The 20,226-nt window shown below is 39.8% G+C and overlaps 1 protein-coding gene across 2 annotated transcripts; it reads right to left on the bottom strand.

Annotated features, from left to right (window-relative positions):
• Window positions 1-14,290: 14,290 nt before the first annotated feature.
• Window positions 14,291-19,059, bottom strand: LOC116422894 (carcinoembryonic antigen-related cell adhesion molecule 5-like; the record flags this gene model as incomplete). Of its 2 annotated transcripts, XM_031963246.1 has the most annotated exon segments (4): window positions 16,359-16,419; window positions 17,485-17,516; window positions 18,257-18,306; window positions 18,928-19,059. In XM_031963246.1, coding segments are annotated over 4 exon segments (215 nt in total), but the record flags the coding sequence as incomplete, so codon positions are not given.
• Between the last annotated feature and the right edge of the window lie 1,167 nt (window positions 19,060-20,226).

The raw sequence follows: 20,226 nt of genomic DNA, 5'->3' as shown, positions 1-20,226 counted from the left end.
AAAAAGGAGGAGAGAGAAAGATAGAGATAGAGAGAGACAGAGAGAGACAGAGACATAGAAAAGAGGGAAGGAAAGAGATAGACAGATAAGAGACACAGAGAGACACAGACAGAAAGGCAGGAAAGAGAAGTGGAGGGAGGGAAGAAGGGAGAGAGAGAAGAAAAGGAGTGAGGGAGAGACTACATAAAGAGATAAATGGAGAATGAGACTAATAGAAGGGAAGGAAGAAGAGAGGAGAGGAAGAGAGAGGCGAAGAAAAGGAATGAGAGGAGAGGAGAGAACAAAACCTCTTTTTCTCGAAGTGAATGCTTCCTAGGAGCTTGGCTCTAGCTATGAAACTGGAATCCTCAGCTCTAGAATTCAGAGGACTAGGACTTCGAGGCACTCTGCATTGTGATGCCTTTGGAGGTTTTTTCCCACAAAAGAGAAGCCTTAGAGAGACAGCAAAGTGTAGTGGAAAGAGCCCTGAATTTGGAGTCTGATTTGGACTTTGTAACTTACTTTTGTTGTTCAGTTGTGTGACTCTTCATGACCCTATTTGAGGTTTTCTTGGCAGAGATACTGGAGTGGTTGGTCATTTCCTTCTCTAGCTTATTTTACAGATAAGGAAACTGAGGCAAGCAGGTTTAAGTGACTTGCCACACAGTCAATAGCTGAAGTCAGCTTTGAACTCATTTTCTGGGACTATAGGTCCCAGTATTTTATCCATTGCATCCACTTAACTTCTCCTGTAACTTACTACCTTACTGATATTGGGTAAATCATTTTAGTCCCTGGATCTCAATTGCCCCATCAGTAAAATGAGTTGGATTAGATTCCTGAGGTGCTTTTAAACTTTAAAGTCCTAGGACGCCTGTGATTTCTCTAATAATTAAGGTAGAAGTCAACTGAAGCTCTATCTCCTTCTCCTCTTCAATAAGCTATCACTACCATTTGGATCCTTGATGACAGAAATGAATCACTAGAGATTGCTATGTCCCTATTTCAAACCCAGATCCCCCTAGAAGAGGCAACCCAGCTTGATAAAACATAGAGATCATCGGCTCTTGAAGTCAGGGGAAGATCTTGGTCCAGATCCCACCAATATCCTTGAGCAGGTGGTCAAAGACTCTTCTCTTGACCTTAGTTTCCCATCTGGTGACCAAATGATCTCTGAAGTCACTTCTAGATTTGAATTCAGTGAAAGTGGTTTTCTTTCCTTTCTAGGGACAGCCTGACACCATGGCAAGAATACTGATCTTGTATTCCTGGTACCATAGCCTGGCAACCTGTGGGATAATCTGAGAATCCCTTTCTTTGGCTTTTCCTGTCTTTAGGTATTGACTTCAATGCTTTGAGGATCTGTTGTTCTCTTGGTTTGCATATGCCCTTCACCAGTGTAGATGACAATCCTTCTAGCACTTGTGAATCACTTTCACAAGTACAGAGTGGAGGTGGTGTGACTAGCTAGCAATTGATCTGTGTTAGAGATGAGTCAATTATGTAAAACAGAAGTAAAAAAAATTAATACTCTGCTCAAAGGGCTATCAAACTGTTCATACCCTTTAATCCAGCAATGTCTCTACTGGGTCTGTATTTTAAAGAGATCATAAAAAAGGGTAAAGGACCCACATGTGCAAAAATGTCTGTGGCAGTCGTTTTTTTTTTTTTTTTTTTTTTTTTTTTTTTTTGTAGTGGCAAGCAACTGGAACTGAGTGTATGCTTATAAGTTGGAAATGGATGAATAAATCATGGTATATGAATGTTATAGAATAGTATTGTTCTATAACAAATGATCAGCAGAATAATTTCAGAAAGACCTGGAGAGATTTACATGAATTGATGGTAAGTGAAGTGAGTTGAATCAAGAAAACATTGTTCACATCCAGAGAGAGAACTATGGGGACTGAATGTGAATCACAGCACAGTATTTTCACCTTTTGTTGTTGTTTTGCTCGATTATTTTTTCCTTTTTCATTTCCCTCTTTTTGATCTGATTTTTCTTATGTAGCATGATAAAATATGTATATGTATAGAAGAATTGTACATGTTTAAATTAATGCAGACAAGATTAGAAGGGAAGCAATCAACTGGGAAAACATTTTTTACAGTCAAAGGTTCTGATAAAGGCCTCATTTCCAAAATCTATAGAGAATTGACTCTAATTTATAAGAAATCAAGCCATTTTCCAATTGATAAATGGTCAAAGGATACGAACAGACAATTCTCAGACGAAGAAATTGAAACTATTTCTAGTCATATGAAAAGATGCTCCAAGTCATTACTAATCAGAGAAATGCAAATTAAGATAACTCTGAGAAACTACTACACACCTGTCAGACTGGCTAGAATGACAGGGAAAGATAATGTGGAATGTTGGAGGGGATGTGGGAAAACAGGGGCACTGATTCATTGTTGGTGGAATTGTGAATACATCCAGCCATTCTGGAGAACAATTTGGAACTGTGCTCAAAAAGTTATCAAACTGTGCATACCCTTTGATCCAGCAGTGTTACTACTGGGCTTATATCTCAAAAAGATACTAAAGAAGGGAAAGGGACACGTTTGTGCCAAAATGTTTGTGGCAGCCCTGTTTGTAGTGGCCAGAAACTGGAAACTGAATGGATGCCCATCAATTGGAGAATGGCTGAATAAATTGTGGTATATGAATATTATGAAATATTATTGTTCTGTAAGAAACAGGAGGATTTCAGAAAGGCCTGGAGAGACTGACAGGAACTGATGCTGAGTGAAATGAACAGGACCAGGAGATCATTATATACTTAAACAACAATACTATATGATGATCAATTCTGATGGACCTGGCCATCTTCAGCAACGAGATGAACCAAATCAGTTCCAATAGAGCAGGAATGAACTGACTCGGCTACAGCCAGCGAAAGAACTCTGGGAGATGACAATGAGCCACTACATAGAATTCCCAATCCCTCTATGTTTGTCTGCCTGGATTTTTTGTTTCCTTCTCAGGCTAATTGTACACTATTTCAGAGTCTGATTCTTTTTGTACAGAAAAATAACTGTTTGGACATGTATACATAGATTGTATTTAACTTATACTTTAACATATTTAACATGTATTGGTCAACCTGCCATCTGGGGGAGGGGATGGGGGGAAGGAGAGGAAAAGTTGGAACAAAAGGTTTTGCAGTTGTCAATGCTAAAAAATTACCCATGCATATATTTTATAAACAAAAGCTATAATAAAAAAATTTTAAAAAGCAAAACAATATGCACAATCATTACAACAATTTAAATAAAATGAATATTAAAGGGAAAATTTTTCAGAAAGTAAGGACCTGATAACTTTGAAATGGATCATAGTGGGTAGATAGTACATATATTATTATTCCCATTTTACAAATGAAGAAACTAGAGTAGAAATTAAGTTGGTAGAAATTAAGTCAGGACCACCAAGCTAGTAAGATTCAAATCCAGACTTTTTGCCTCAAAGTCCATTCCCTCTTCCATTGGCTACTTCTGAAATAAGGAAAGTATTTAGGTGGAATCAAGCAGACTAGATAGGGATGAAAGGGATGGTATTAACAATAATTGCCTATGGCACTGTGCTAGACATTAGTGATAAAACATAAAGTTGAAACAATTCCTGCCTTCAGAGGTTTTTCTGTGGACAGAAGGGAAACAATAGCTATCTAATACCCAAGTAAGTGATGGACTTTTGAATCAGAGAACTTGAGCTCTAATCCTTCATCTACCTTTTATTCTCTGTGTATCATCTATAACAAGAGGGAGTTGAATTGATGTCTCCAAAGATCCTGCCAGTCTCTAAATGTATGATCCCACAATTCCAAGTTAAAACAAAAGAAATCTAAAGAAATTTGGAGATTGGTGGGGGAAAGACAGTGGCATCTAGGGGCATCCGGAAAGGTCTCTGGTAAAAATTGGCACTCTAGTTGAGTCCTGAAGAAAGTTATTTTAGGAAGTGGAGTTGGGTAAATATTTGCTGGCTGGATAGCTGGAAAAACTGCTCATGACACACTTTTAAGTTTCATCAGCATATTCTGCATTTTTTCCCTTTCTTAAATCTAGACAATCAATAAAACAATTCAAACTCTGACTTGTGGCATTTGCCAGTTTCCAGGGTGCAAATAGTAACACTGAAAATCGAATAATTGGTAGCCAATATGAGCCAGCTCGAGCACAACTCTAAGTGCTTTCTTTCCACATGCCAGGATTCTTTGCACTTCAGGCTTGGCCCAACAAGGGGCTAAGCTAGAGCCAGATTGTGAAAGGCCTTAAAATCCCATCCCTGAGGCAAGAGAGAGACATTGGAGTGACAAATCAGAGAAATCATATTATTATGGGGAATTTATCGCGATCAACTCTTCATCTAGTCAAACTGTCTGGCATAAACAGCCTAGACCAGCTGGCTTACTTTTCCCTCCCCATGGACTGATCTTGGTCAATTAGCTAACTGCTATTTTATCTGGAGGGAAATGTGTATTTTGCTCTTTGCTCCACTGGCAATTTCCTGGTTCCCCTTCCTGATCAGAGTTAGATGCTCTTCCCGACTCTCCTCATCAACATTAAGAACAATTAAGAAATTCTGGCTCCTTCATATTAGTTCTTTCTCCCAAAGAGTGATGACATCATGACTCATCTTCCTGCCTCCAGGAACATATTTACACAAAGACTTCATGAGTTTATAGTACCTTGTGTTTATTACATACATAGTAATATATAGTCATATCCATCAGTAGTTCACCCAGGTGATAAGGGAAAGGTCATTTTTCCTTTCCCCCCATTTTTCTCCCTTCCTTCCCCCCCACTCTCCTTTTGAAGAGCAAATCCAATCCATGTTAAATTTGTGCAATTCTTCTATACATATTTTCACAATTATCATGCTGCACAAGAAAAATCAAATCAAAAAGGAGGAAAATGAGAAAGAAAAAAAAACAGAAACAGCCACAAAAAATGAAAAAAAAAACTGTGTCATGATCCATACTCAGTCCCCATAGACTTCTTTGTGGATGCTGATAGCTATCTCCATCACAAGACCATTGGAACTGGCCTAAGTCGTCTCACTGTTGAAAAGAGCCACATCCATCAGAACTGATCATTGCATAATCTTGTTGTTGCTGTGTACAATGTTCTCTTAGTTCTACTCATTGGTCTTAGCATCAGTTCATGTAAGTCTCTCCAAGCAAAATTTCAAAGAGTTTCAAATAGCCCCTCAGTTCTGTGAGGTTCCCTCTGCAGTGGTAGTGAGAAGGCAAAAATGGGACAGAGGATGAAAGGAATCACACTGTTTTTAGTTTGGCCATAAGTACTGATTTACCTGTATAATTAACTAGTTTAACTTATTCTAAATTGTGATTCTTGATTATTGAGAAAAGAAAATGGTGTACGAAAGAAGGAACTAATCACATTAGTGTTGATTCATGTTTTTATTTCGAAGGAAACATGAAGAAGTTTCAGCTCAGCTTTTGGGCTCCCCTTTGGAGATGCTGGTCAGTAAGTTGGTTTCATTGTGTGTCCAAAGGTAACAAGAAGCATGGTCATGAGAAGAATTAGAAGAATCAAGTATTCTTCTAAGTATTCATTGATACTTAATGATTTCAATGTGAAGGTGGGTAGAGGAGAGGATGGTGAAAATTATGTAAGAAATTGTGGTTCAGCATTAAGAAGCAAAAGAGAAAAAAAGCTTCTCAGGAGCCTTCCATATGTAGATCAAGCATACTTTCTTCCAGAAGAGAGAAGGAGAATACTGAACATAGCAAGACTAAAGGACCTTGCATAAAAGACAATTGACTATATTAAAAAAAAAAAAAGATTAACTGCTACTATGGAAATAACTTCTGAAATAGCTATCTGTGTATAGCCAAATCAGAAGAAAGAATAAAGATAAAAATGATTTGCTGCTGGCAGTTACTTCTTCAATTTGACCCATTTATGTTAGTTGTTGATAATAAATGTGAAGTGGATAAAATAAAAGACATTGACACTGATCATCAGTCTCTATGTAAGTTTAACTAATATAAAATGATCATGGCAAAAGAAGGGCAAAAGGAGTTAAGAAATTATATGAAGAAGATGGTGAAAGTTTACAAGTGATATTATCTTATGTTGTTTTTGAAGAGGACTAATGACATCCCAAACTGGCTGATATCTTGAATTGTGGGCTGATTGGATTCAAGTGAGGCGGAGATGCTCAAAGTCATCACCCTTACTCTTTGAGTCATCAAAATCCAGTGGCAGGACAAAAGTCAAGATGATTGGCGATGGCTTGGGTTGTAATGGATGACCTTAGTGCTTTTTTTTTTTTTTTTTTGCATGACTAAGGTCTGAGCTCCACAGTCATCTTCCTGGCTGTTGGAACAAATTATTCTCATCTGCCCATTGTGTGGAGGTGTAGGGGGAAGAATGTCTTCACATGCTTGAGGTAGACAGTCCCTTAACTCCTTGCTGGTTTTGAGGCCTGTGGGTTATCCTCGATCTGGTTTAGTTCATCTGCTGAGATGGGTTTATTGGGGTTTGGATTCTGTGCATGACACGTCTTCTTGGAGCCACAAGTGAGAGTTGGGTGAATTAGGTGAACACCAAAGATGGCTTGGCAAACCTTCAAACCAGAGGCGTTAGTCTTTTCTTAACACCTCACACAACCCTATTACCTCCTAAAACTTCAGAGAATAGTGGACAGGGAAATGTGTAGAAAATTTGCTACGAGTTTCAACTAAGTAGATCACGAATGAATGAATTTAATCTCTCTCTCTCTCTCTTTCTTTCTCTCTCTCTCTCTTTATATCTATATATCAAACACTTCTTAGGTGTCAAAAACTGTGCTTTGCAAAAATAAATGGTCCAAAGAAAAAGTATAGATGAGACTGAGAAAGCATGAAATAGAGGAAAAATGGAGAGGTCTGCCGGCCTTTTTATAGTGATTTATTTTTATTATCTCTTAATTAGAAATCAGCACAATTGAAAAATAATATCTCAGGCCCTGATGTGGTATATAAAGACGTAGAAATTGTAAAAAATGTCATCAGTAGGAGTAGCATTTGTGCTGGGAATATTACAATTTTGAAACCATCAAAGGAATAATTCTTGAGATAGTAGAATCGATCAATAATCAGTAAAAATTTTAAAGCACCTACTATATGATAAGCACTATGCTAAACACTGGGAATACAGAAAGGGGCAAAAGAGTCCCTGACCTCCAGGGGGTTCCAATCTATTGGCAGACACAATATACAAATTATAAGACAAATAAAGCAAGTTATTTACAGGATAAATGGGAAGTAATTAACAGAGAGTAGGCAGTAGAATTAAGAGGCTTACGGAAGTTGAAAGAGGAGGGAGATACTGAATGATTGGAAAAGAAAGCTCCCAACAAAATTACTGAAAGGTGACAGTGAGAGAACTCAAATGCCTAATTAATTTCTTATCCCTATGTTGATTGGTATTATTAGTGATGATTCTGATCCTTTTTCATAAGGAAAATCAGTCTTTGGTCAAATCCCATGCTTACACTTGCACTCAAGCTCTGCACCCTTTGTGAGAGTGGTGGCAAATGCTAAGCTCTCTATGGTTCTTTTCTTCACCAACTCCATCTCTCCCTCCCTATTTTTGCCTGGTATGTCAGTCTAAGGGCTGAAGTTAGTATGGATTCAGCCAATCAGAATCAGCTCTGAGCTTCCATCTACCAGATACCCTGCCTCATTCCTAAACTGAGAGCTGGTCAACTGACTTGGGCATCATGAAACTGGTCTCTCATTGGAACAGAAAAGCATACTTAGGTACTATATAAAGTGATTGACTTGTTTTGCATAAGTAGCACGCATTTTCCAGCCTCATTCTTCCAAACTAAGGCTAACTACATTTCCTCTGAAGGTCAGAGCGATACTTTTGAGGATTTGGGGTATCTCATTTCTATTACTATTGGCTTGAGCCATTAGTTACTTGGGGCCCAGTTCTGTTGAATAAATTAGCATTGATTACCTTATAATAAACTTCTCAGATATAGCAAGAAGAATGCAAACATTCCCTTCAACACTTTGGGGGACACTGTCTTAAATCACTGTAATTTCTGGCCAGTGTGTGCTCAGGCTCAAGACTGTCTACATTGCATTGGAAATTTCGAATGGGTCTAACTACAAGAGGAATTCTCGTCTCACCTAAGGCTGGACTGAGTCCCAGAGGTGACTCTTTGCCCTTCAGAGCACTGATGTTGGACAGGCTACAAAACCTGCTATAGATTTTCTTCTTGTTGTTCTTCTGACCTTTTGAAACTCATGATGTCTTGGCCTACAACTTACTACTCTCCTTTACCTAAAATGGAAGAGCAAATGCTAAAGTAGGCAGACAACTGAGACCTATCCACAGGTCCTATCTCTGGCCTTGGAGGGAGAGATTCCTTATCCTTTTCTATGTACAATATTGTCTTTCATGGGATGCACATTGCTGGGACCTCTGGCTATCTATGGCACTGGCAAACTTACTGCTAGTGGAACAGGGACGTTGGACTTGAAAGCAATTTACTGAAAGGAGGGCCTGCTGGACTCTCTGACCTTTAGATTCTGTTTCCAGGCACTTCAGAATGACATCATAGCCTCTCTGTGCCTTTAGCTCTCAGGCTTGGTTGTAAGACTTGACCCCAACCTGAATCATGGATTAGAGATCTTATTATAGAATTTAATAATAATAGAATGAAATAGAATTTAAGCCCCTGTTTCATACCAAATCCTTGTGAGAATGACTTATGTACATATCAAGAATATTCTTTATAGAAATATGAGAAGGGTGATAGACAGATTTTTATCTAGTGGATTCCTCTTGCAGATGGCATTCCACAGTCACATGAAGGATTAAATAGTTTGGAGAAGAGACGTCTGTCTACTATGCCTGTTGACTGTTGATTATTTTAAAATAATATTTTATTTTTCCAAATACATGCATAGATAGTTTTCAAAAAAATTTTTTTCTGAGGCAATTGGGGTTAAGTGACTTAGCCAGAGTCACAGAGCTAGGAAATGTTAAATGTCTAAGACCGGATTTGAACTCAGGTCCTCCTGGCTTCAGGGATGGTTTTCTATGCCACTTAGCTGCCCTTCAACATTCATTTTTGTAAAATTTTGTGTTCCAATTTTTCTCCCTCCTTTTCTTCCCTCTCAATCTAACACAGCAAGCGATCTAATATAGGTTAAATCTGTACAATTCTTTTAAACGTATTTCTACATTTGGCATGTGTACAACAAAAGGTGAAAATACTATACTTCGATCCATTTTCAATTTATAGTTCTCTCTGGATGTGGATGGCATTTTCCATCCAAAGTTTATTTGATCACTGAACTGCTGAAAAGAGCCAAGTCCATCACTGTTGATTATTATATAATCTTGTTACTCTGTACAATTTTCTCTTGATTCTGCTGGCTTCAATCAGCATCAGTTCATGTAATTGACTGTGGATTGTTAAAAAAAAAAAGTTGATGAGGCTGATTTTAGGAAAGTCTGGAAAGATTTACATGCACTAATATTGAAAGAAACAATCGGAATCAGGAAAATATTGTACACAGCAACAGCAAGATTGTGTGAGGATCAGTTATGATGAATTCTCAGTTCTTCAGTGATCCAAGGTAATGCCAAGAAACTTTGGATGGAAAATGTCATCCAAATACAGAGAGAGAACTATGAAGACTGAATGTAAATCAACACATGTTATGTTCACTTTTTCTTTCTTTTTCTTTGTTTTTTTTTTCTCTCATGGTTTTTCCTTTTTGTTCTGATTTTTCTTTCCCAACATGATTCAAAAGGAAATATGTAACAAATGAATTTACACATATAACAAAAATGTTTTTACTTGTAACTGGGAAAAATTAAAATTTAAAAAATTTAAAAATCTAAAAAAAGTTGAGGGAGGGTCTTTTTAGTTTGTCAGGGAGACTTGGAAATGAGTCACTTAATATACTAAGAATGAGGAGTTACTGTTTCACTTAAGTACTTGTTAACTGAACTTGCAATTATGAATCTTTTATGTGTTAAACAATTTCCTTTGTGGTCAAGACTTACCGAGCTCTCCTATACCTGTGCTATAATATATATTGAATGTTTTTCTAGAAATGACTGCTTAATCCATTTTGAGAAGACCTTTTAGCTAAGTTTTATTTAAGAGATTTCCCTTGGAGTTTTACTTTGTTGGAGGGGAATAATGAATCAGAGAGTGTAAGAGGAGTCTTTGGGGATCAGGTCCCCCTAGGATTGAATATTGCCTCCTGATTTTAGAACCAGAGACTGTTAGTGGGAAGAATAGGAAAAGATGGTACTTTTGGGGCTGTGGGTGACATAAGAGGGGTCTGGAAAGAATCTGATTTGTCAGGGCTGGAGTGGGTTTTTGGGAGAGAAGTGAAGTCTTGGTGGCAGAGGGATGTAGATTTATCATGCCAGTGGACAGGGAGGTATAGCAAAACTGAATGAAAGTAAAGTGAGTATTGTTTAGTTTGGGGACCATATGTGTGCTACTCCTTATACCAGCTCTTGGTATCCTGAATATGCTACCAAGAGTCCCAGAAGGGGCCCGCAGCTCAACATATAACTTAGTTTGATCTGAAGAAATCCCACTGTAGCATCTCTTTTTTGAATCAATAGCTGTAGTCATAATCTCTCTATTGAGCTCCCATCCTTTGAATCCAATAGAATGTCTCAACCCTGTTTCTTTCTCTTTCTTCCTTCCTTATTTCTCTCTCTCTCTCTCTCTTGTTATTTTAATTTTATTTTTATTGATATCTTTTGTATTCATATTATATTCATTATATATTATCTTCCTTCCTCCTGTGCCAACCAATGAATTATTACTTGTGACAAAAATTTAAAAAGAAAAAGAAAAAAATTAAGGAAAATTAGACAACACATTGAGTTTATCAGACAGTAAGAAATAAAGTATTTCTTCTTTTAAAATTTTCAATAATATTTTATTTTCCAAATACATTTAAAGATAATTTTCATCATTCATTTTTGTAAGGCTTTGTGTTCCAGATTTTCCCCCCTCTTTTTTTCACTTCTCCCTCCCCAAGAAAGCAAGCGATCTGATATGTTAAATATGTATAAGTACATGCAGTATTAATATCCATCATCTCCCACCTCTAAAAAGAAATCCATATTTTTTACATGTGGGTTTGCCTATTGCAAGTTTCTCCCCATTCCAATCTATTCTTCATTTAATTTTCCTAACATACAGGTTGATTGAACTACTCCAATCTATTCTTCATTCAACTGTAAAAATTATTTTCCTAACATGCAGGTTCAATCTACTTACTCATTTTATGAGTTCATTGAGGTCCCCTCCTCTTTTTTTTTTCTATAAAAATATTTTTTAATGTTTTATTTTTAACTTATGGAATAAAACACTTATTTTCTTAGAGTAGAACAGAAAAAATGATAGTACATGAATCTGCAGATATTTAAGTTCAACCTGTTATTTCTTATAAATATGTAATAAAATTATCACATAATTTTTTTCTCTCTTTCCCCTCTCTTCTTGCCTTAGAGATGGCTACCATTAGACACAAATATGTGAATATATATGTATGTATGCATATATATATACATATGTATATATATATATATATAAATCATTTTATACCTATTTCTATTTATCATTTTTTTCTTTGGATGTAGATAGTGTCTTTCTTCACAGGTCCTTTATACTTAATTTTGGTATTTATAAGCCAAAGTGACTGATTCACTTATAGTTGTTCTTAAAACAATATTGTTATTACTATATACATTATTTTCTTTGTTCTGCTCAATTTTCTTTTTATTATTTCATGAAGTCTCTCCAGGTTTTTCTAAAATCATCAAGCTCATTTCTTATAGCACAGTAATATTCCATCATGATCATGTACCTCAACTTGTCCAGCCATTCCCTAATTGACGGACATCCTTCCTTGAACTGAACTGCCAAGCATTCAGACTCACTGCAGAGAGTACAGCGAAAACAGGTCAGAATTCACACAAGGAAGTGCTCACATGGAGGCCATCAGAAGAAGCAATACAAATTCACTCTCAGCATATCTCTGTAGTACTTTGGAATCAATTGTGAGATAAAGGAGATGCTGACACAGGACCTTCTAGTATGTCATGCCCACATTAAAGAAGGATCAGTGCTCTATGAGCAGTAGAATTGTGTAGCTCAAAAAACAATGGAGACGTTTAAACTTAGAGACATCTCCAATCCAAACGTTCACATGGATGATTTGTGCCTGAGCTGTGGTAGAGAATTCTGAGCTCGTCTTGGTCTGATCAGTCACAATTGGACACACCGTACCCTGATCTTGACATAGTGATGCCATTTTGGTCCTCTTTGAGCACAAAGGACAATGACCAAGCAAATTCCATTGATTCCCTATCATTCCCCCTCTCTCACTTTTCCAGTTTTTTTTGTACCTTACACCCCATTGTGCAGTCTTCAGTCCAGTGACACTGGTCTTCTGATTGTCCTGATACACCAAAAAAGACACTCCATTTCTCAGATTCCAGCATTCTTTTAGGCTGTCTCCCATACCTGGAACTGTTTCCCGCCTCTGATTACTGACCTCTCTGGTTTCCTTTAAGTCTCAACTAAAATTTCCTCTTTTACTAGCATTTTATTCTAACCCCTCTTAATTGTAGTGCTTTCCTTCTGCTAATTGTCTTTTGTTCCCTCCCTCTCCCCCTCTTCCTCCCAGTATATAATCTGTTCATAAATAATTGTTTGCTTGTTGTCTTCGCATTAGAATGAAAGCTTCTTGAGGGCAGGGCCTGTTTTTAGCCTTTTTTTTTTTTAATCTCCGTGTGCAAAGCACATAGTAGGCACTTAACACTTTTGGACTAATGGACTGGTCTTCTCTATATCCAATTTTGGCAATTATAATTACACAATGCTCATTTTCACATTTTTGTTTCCTATTTTCATTATTGTAGGTCTCTTCGTCGATGAATGAGCCTTGTCATGTGTCTCCAAAGTTTTCATTTTCACCATTTTCTATGACACAATATTCTATTACATTTGTGTAATAGTTATTGAGTAGTAATAGCTAACATTTATACAGTGCTTTAAGGTTAGCAAAGTTCTTTATCTATTATCTTATTATATCCTCACTATATCCCTGTGAAGTAGGGACTATTATTAATACTTGTTTTAACTCAGGTGTATTGAATTGTTGTTGTTGAACATTTCCCAATTATGGTTTAATTTGCTTCCTGTCACACTCAGTACCTTGCCTTTGAGTTTGCCACTTCTGCTCCAGGTCATTTAGTTTCCTAGGCAGTTAAAGGTTGATGGCTACCACTTCCATTGTTCCCAGTTCTTTGCTACAACAAAAAATTTCTGTTATGACTATGGTGTTAATTGGGATTTTCTTCCTAGCTTAGTCTTCCTTGGGGGATGGACCTAGCAGTTGGAACAAAGAGTATTAGACATGAAATGACTTCTTTATTAACAGACATATCAACAAAGTTCTCTCTGAATGATTATCTGTCATGGAGAACAGCTTGGAAGAAAGAAATCTTTTGATCAGTCAATCCACAATTATTTATGAAGTGGCTCCCATGTGTCAGACACTGTTTGGTGTGGGGCATATAAATGCAATCAATAAAATAATCTGGCTATACAAGGATTTTACATCTGTCAGAGAAAGTTGGATTAATGGGTAGAAGTCCTTAGGAGACATTTTTAGGTCCTAGTATCACGGAGGCTGGCTAGCTGACTATTGGGGATTTCAGAGTTTAGACAAAAACCTTACTAAGGTCACTTCAGGACTTTGAGAGTCTATGGTTCCAAGGTTTAGCACAAGAAGGGCTTGAGAGGAAAGTATGATGGGGTTGAAAACCTTGAGTACCAGAAAAATGTATTTCTTTAAATGGTCTGTGATCAGTCAAGAGAATCATCATGGTTCTGCTTTATGGAGACCCCCATGACAGATTTCGGAATTGCTACATCTGTTCAAACTGTGGGGAGCTCTACTGACCCATGTTAGGGGGGATGGTGTGTCGATGAGAAGTTTCATTTAGACAACTTTCCTCCCAGAAGGATTTGAGAAATTCTAGTGAAAGGAGAAATGGTTGAGTTGAAGATACGATCTGTTGCTTTTGGAGACACCTTCTCAAAGTAGAAATGCAAATGAAACCTGGCAGCCCTTTAGCTACTAGGACAAATATCTATAAAATGAGAACAAATATCAATAAAATGAAAAGTTAGCATTTGTCTGCTCTGAGAGATCTTGAGGAATTTCTATCCTATTTCCTTTTCCTCTAAGGGCAACCATTAAAGAAGGCACGTCCAGAGACTCAAGGAAGCACATTCATGTTTGAATGGTATAATTTTTTTTTATTATAAATAGATAGCAAATCAATTTTACAAACAGTCAACAGCAGCAGAAAAAGACATAGGGTGGAGAAGGGAGGGGGAGAAAGATACACAGAGAGAAACATTCTTGGGGCATGTAAAATTAAATACCACAGGTCGGATCTGGAGAGAGGGAGTACAGTTTTTGGATCACGGTGAGTCAGGGAAGAGGTGTTTCAACTATGTGAATTTTCTCTATGAAGAGAGTACATTCAGATTTAGGGTGAAATTAAGTATTGGATGGAAAACTTTCCTATGCAACCCTGTAGAAAGCTGGATAGGAAGCTGAGTTCATCCTTCTCTACTCTCTCTGGTTTGATTCTCTGCTTAGAATTGGACTTTAGGGATCTCCCACAATTCTATGATTATTCTGTGATTCTAAGTGGTGTGTGTGTGTGTGTGTGTGTGTGTGTGTGTTATAGATTTACTTGTGATAGATGGAGCTCCCAGAGAAAGATCCCCAATGCTTGGGCAAGGCAAGTAGTGGCTTGCATCCTTCACCATCCCCAAGAGACCTCAGCAACAGCGTGCTATTTGTGTTGCCCATGTGAGTGGTAGTGTAAACACAGCCCCTGGGGGAGCTCCCAATCCTCCAGGGACCTAAACCCACCCACACAACATCCTTTAGTTAGAGGCCATTGTTTCCTGAGAGAGAATGCAGGGGTGAGAGGCAGTGGATGGTGTGCATGGGTGTTGGGGGAGGAGAAGTTGTGGGCACAGTGGAACTGATTGATGAGCCCTTAGAGATGATACTCTCTCTTTATCCCTTTCTAGAGACCTTGAAGAAATCCCTGGGAAACCCCAGGGAGCAGGGGAAAGTACATTGAGTGGATTGGAAGCAGGCAGGTCAGATAAAGCAGTTAAAAGAAAATAACAGAGTGCCCTCAGCCCCACTTCCTAACTCCCTGGGCCTGAAAAGATCCAGAGAAAGGACAAGACATTTGCCATGTCCCAACAATCCTGCCTGAGCCTAGTCTGGATTCCTCTGCCCAGCCCCCACTGCATTTTTTTCTGGAAGAGGTTGCTGACTCATTCCAGAATCTGGTCCCTTGTAATCTCTCTGGACAACTTCCCCCAACAGAGATGGTAATAACTTTGAAAGCTCAGCTGGCTGGACTTTCGCCTTTTCCATTAGGAAATCCCCTTAGGGCCTGGCTAATAGCTTTCTGGTAGTGCTCAGGAAACTGGGAGAGGCATAAGGACTGGAAACATTCCCCTCCCTGAGTTCGGTAGTAAAGTGCCAGCTAAACATGGTCTCAGAGCTCCCGCCCCACTCCGGCTTGGGGGCAGGGAGGGAAGGCCAGGGACAGCCAAGTCTAGGTAGGAAATGGAAACCTGTGGCTGGGCTGATGGTGTGGTCCATTCTTTTATCTTCCAGAAATTCTGTTAGATACTGACACAGGGTCACAGAGTCTAGAACTGTAAGAGTCCTTAGAGATTATCAATCCAAATTCCTCATTATACAGAGGAAGCAACTGAGGCAGAAAGGAGGAAAGTCTCCCAGGCAGGAGAATGGTGTAAGCTGCAGAGCCTGAGTCCTGAGTCCAAAGCTGCTCCTTCCTCTGCTGATTTCTGGTCAGGGCCGGGCAACAGCCCCAGTTCACATTATCCTAACTCGATGGACTAGTGCCAGGACTGAAGAATGGGCCCACCTGTGTGACTAGAGAGTACCAGGGGTGACATGTCTTGGTAGTCACCCTCTCCTAGATTCATGGTGCCAACTTTTGAGGAGGAAGGGAAAGGGAGTTTCAGAAAAGCACCAAATATGTCCCTGCCTTCTGTTGACAATGAAAGGGAAGGGTCCGCCTGGGCAGCCTCCAGGAGGTGAAGGGGAGGGCTCTCCTCTTCCTTCCCTGAGTTTGGTGGTAATGTGGTAGAGCTGGGCTTTACAAGGTTGGAGTCTCAGGACTTGAGAAGTTGAAGGAAGATCACAATAAATACATCTGTCCATAGTGCAGAGAAAAAGGACCAGTTCATTACTTTTTGATTTCAGAATAAACGGTGTCCATGGATGATGGGTACTGAGTCTTGGCAGCTGGTTTCTGGGCATTGAAGTTCACGGAGGCATAGGGTACTTCCTCAGTCTGTAAGGCATAGAGTGGGTTAAATGGAGTGTATACTACACAGAGGGGGAAGGTATCACCCTCCCCACAGGGTCCTTCCAACTCATGGTCTTTAAAAACCACAGACTTAGAGCTGGGAAGGACTCATTTAGTCTACCTTGTACCTAGAGCATGGAGCAGTCCCTCCATGTCTCTTCCTAGTCAGTGACTGTCCAAACTTTCCCTGAAGACCTTCGGTAACAGGGAACTGAGGGAGCTCAGTTTTTAAATAGTGTTTGGTTTTTAAGGGAGATACTTTTCCTTTTATGAGAGAAATTTTTTTGTGTGTGATTCTCAACCATCTAGTTTGTCTCAGTCCTATTTCCCCTCTGAATCCTTTTGTTTTGGATCGGAGGGAACAAGGCCTGTGCCATATTTTTGTACAGAACTCGAAGGACCAAGAGGTAACCAGGTAGCACATATTGGGATTGGAGTCAGGAAAGCCTGAGTTGAAATCTGACCTCAGATACTTAATAACACATCATTTAAGCTCTTTGTCTTAATCCACTGGAGAAGGAAAGAGTAAACCACTTCGGTATGTTTGCCAAGGAAACCTCAGGGGCAGTACTAGTGCACTATGGTCCATGGGGTCATGAATAGTTAGCTACAAATGAAAAGGCTCTTATATGGAGCAAGGGGTTGAGACAGTGGTTTGGGGATGGAGGTGAATACACAATTGTGGCCCAGCTCAGCTAAGGAAGCACCCTCTTAATGAATGAATACAGATGTGGAGTGATAAGAAGAGGATCCAGTGAGAGGTGTGGAGAGATAAGAAGAGGATCCAGTGAGAGGTGTGGAGAGATAAGAAGAGGATCCAGTGAGAGGGATAGATAGAGCATAGGGGATTCAGTATGAGTCCTAACCCCACTTCTGGTCAGTTTCAGTTTTCTCATCACCCAAATGAGGATAATGCTCATATTATGGAGCCAGATGAGATAGTAAAGTGCCACGTGTATGTAAGCTCTTATATAATTAATATCATCTAATTTCTCTATATTTAGTGTGTCTCGATAGAGTCATCCCTCGGTAGGAAGGGATAAAGCTTACCATTTTAGGTGAGCTGTCAGAGAAGGTCTGACCTAGGGAAGCAGAGGGGACAGCAGTTAGAAATCAGCAGCATCTCTGTCCTGAGCAGTGAGCAGAGAGGGTCCACATGGTCCTCTTGCTAATACCTTTCCCTGACTCCAGGATTCCCACCTTCTTCCCCAGGAAAGAGAAAGTGGGAGAAGGAGAAGGCTGTGGAGGGACCTAGGGAGTGCAGAGTAACCACCAACCTCAACTTGCTCATTGTTCACAGTCCGGACCAACAGCCTCAGCACCAGAGGGTTGTGTGAGAGTGGCTTGTTAGCTCATTTCAGATTTTCCCGCTCTATAAAAGTCCCATAGGATTTCCCTCTGGATAGATTCCTCAATAGCAATTTCCAGGCAAAAGGAGGGCAGGGGATCCCAGAACACCCACAGGAAAGCCCACCAAAGGAAGAGACCCACATCCCAGGTACAACACCATCAACAAAGGGAGGGAATAAGGGTGAGGACCTAGCTCCTGAAAACAGGTGCCTGTGCTTCAGGCCTGACTTAGCCAGCTTAGGATGAATGGCTCTGCTAGCTCAGAGGAGTGTCAGGGTCTTTCTCTTCAGGGTTGGGAGGGAATATCCCCAGGTCCCTTCTGCAAATTAGAGCAGGAGACCTCTGGCCCTGGGAAGACAAAGGCCCCCAAAGAGGGGAAGGCATAGGAGTGAAGGCTGGAGAAGTCTTTAAGGGCAGGGGCCCCTGGAGAATCCACTGGCCACCAAATGGGTTGGTCAGTGCCTTTACTTACTGTTGTTGGGTGCTGAGGATTTGTGCTCTGTAGGATGATGTTCGCTGGCCCTGAATAAATGTCAGACATGATGTGACTGAGATCTCAATCAGAGAAACTGAGCCCCCAGAAGGGACACTTGTCTAAGGATCCCATTAGATTTCATGAGCGCTCCCCAGGCTTCCTTTCCCTTTGTCAGAAATTATCTTTGAGGTACTGACCATCTCACTATTAGTTCCTTCACTGCCTAGGGACTATTATTCTCTCTTGTGCTCATCTATGCAGTCTGGATCTGTCAGTGGTTTTTCCCTCACTTAGTTTCTCACTAGGTTGTGGGTAGCAACCTATCTCCTTTCTCCCTGCAGCTCCTTCCGTTCTTTACCTCTCTGCCTTCTTGGACCTCAATCCCTTTGGTTGGGAGTATGAGAAAAATGGTTTAGATCTAGTCCCTGTCCCAATGGGGAAGTGAACACCTGTTTCCAAGAAGCAATCAAGCTTGCAGGAATGGGAGAGGAGGATGAAAGCCCAGAAAGGAAAGCCACCCAAAGGAATTAGTGTTGAAAAGGAGGAGTTTGGAACAGGGAGGCAGATCAAGTCCAGAAGTGGGAACAGGGTGCAGCAGGGCATCCTGTTTCTCTTCCCCATCCGGGGACACAGATTAGGGAGGAGAACCAAAGGAAGGATCATTCTACCCTCCAGTCTTTCTGAAGAAGAGGAAATAGATGAGGCCCCAATGAGAGCAACTCCAGCTAGAACTCCAATCACAATGCCGGCAATGGCCCCTCCAGAGAGTGTGGAGCCATTACTTCCTCCTGAAGGATTTTCTGTGGATAGAGAAGAGAAAAAGAACCTTGAGTATCTTTGAAGGGTCTCCACCATAAATGCTCAGTACTTGTGCTCATTGCCTGGCACTCTGCTAACTTAAATGCTTGTTGGACCAATATTTCTGTGAGTCTGGGAATCCTGTTGGTAAGATCACATTGCAGGATATCCGCAAACATTTGGAAACACCTGAATTTTGGGCAAGGACATCGGGCTCTACATATCTAATTTTGAACTCCTGACTTCCTCCTCACATTGTGCCCTCTGCCTTTTATTTCTTTATGGCACCACTGACCTCCTAGTCACCCAGGTCCAAAATGGCAAGCATCTTTAACCCTTTCAAACCCCACATCTAATCAATTGCTGTGATATTCTCCCTAATGTTATGAGTGTTTGTGTTGATTGTGCTTGGACAGCATCTCTCACCTCTACCCTCTCCTCTCAGCTTCTATTCCAGATCTCCTCATCTCTTCTCTTCCAGAATCTGGCAGTAATTCTCTGACCAGTGTTCCTGCCTCTGGGCTCTCATCTCTTTAATTCTTCCTCTATACTGTCCACTTCCTTAAATACCATTCTGACTGATGTCACTTTTCTTCTCAAAAGTCTTTAAATGAGTGGCTCTCACCCCTATCCCTGAAAGGTAGTACACTGGAACAGAAAGAGCTCTGGGTTGGGAATCTGGAGACCTAGATTAGAATCCTGGCCCTGTCATTTGCTCATGGTGGGGTCTTGACCAAATACTTGTTCTTTTCTCCTTGTAACATTCACCCCAGCTGTAAATCCTCTGAGCTTAGCTTTCTCTCCCTCCTCACTATCCTGACTGAATTCGAGCCCTCATCATTTTCCACCTGAATTTTTCAGGAGCCTCCTTACTATCTTTCTGCCTCAGTCTTTCTTCCAATTTGTATCTTTTACCTTTTGATTTCACGTGCTCCATGTATTGTCGATGATACTGATTACCATTTGCTACAGAATAGGCTGTTTGCTAATGGTAATGGGACTCTACTCTAGACAAGAGGAAAAATGACAAAATAGTCCTTGATCAGCTAGTTCTTTAGTAATAAGTTTATTATTTAGTTGATCGTTTTTAATCTTTTCTTCTAAGGTTCTTTATTAAATATAATTTTTATTGTATTATGATAAGTGTAAGATGTATTTACTATTTCTCT

This window comes from Sarcophilus harrisii, chromosome 3 (assembly GCF_902635505.1).
Source record: "Sarcophilus harrisii chromosome 3, mSarHar1.11, whole genome shotgun sequence".
NCBI classification, from domain to species: Eukaryota; Metazoa; Chordata; class Mammalia; order Dasyuromorphia; family Dasyuridae; genus Sarcophilus; species Sarcophilus harrisii.
Note: the sequence above shows the minus strand (reverse complement) of the source record. Positions and strands in the feature narration are given on the sequence as shown.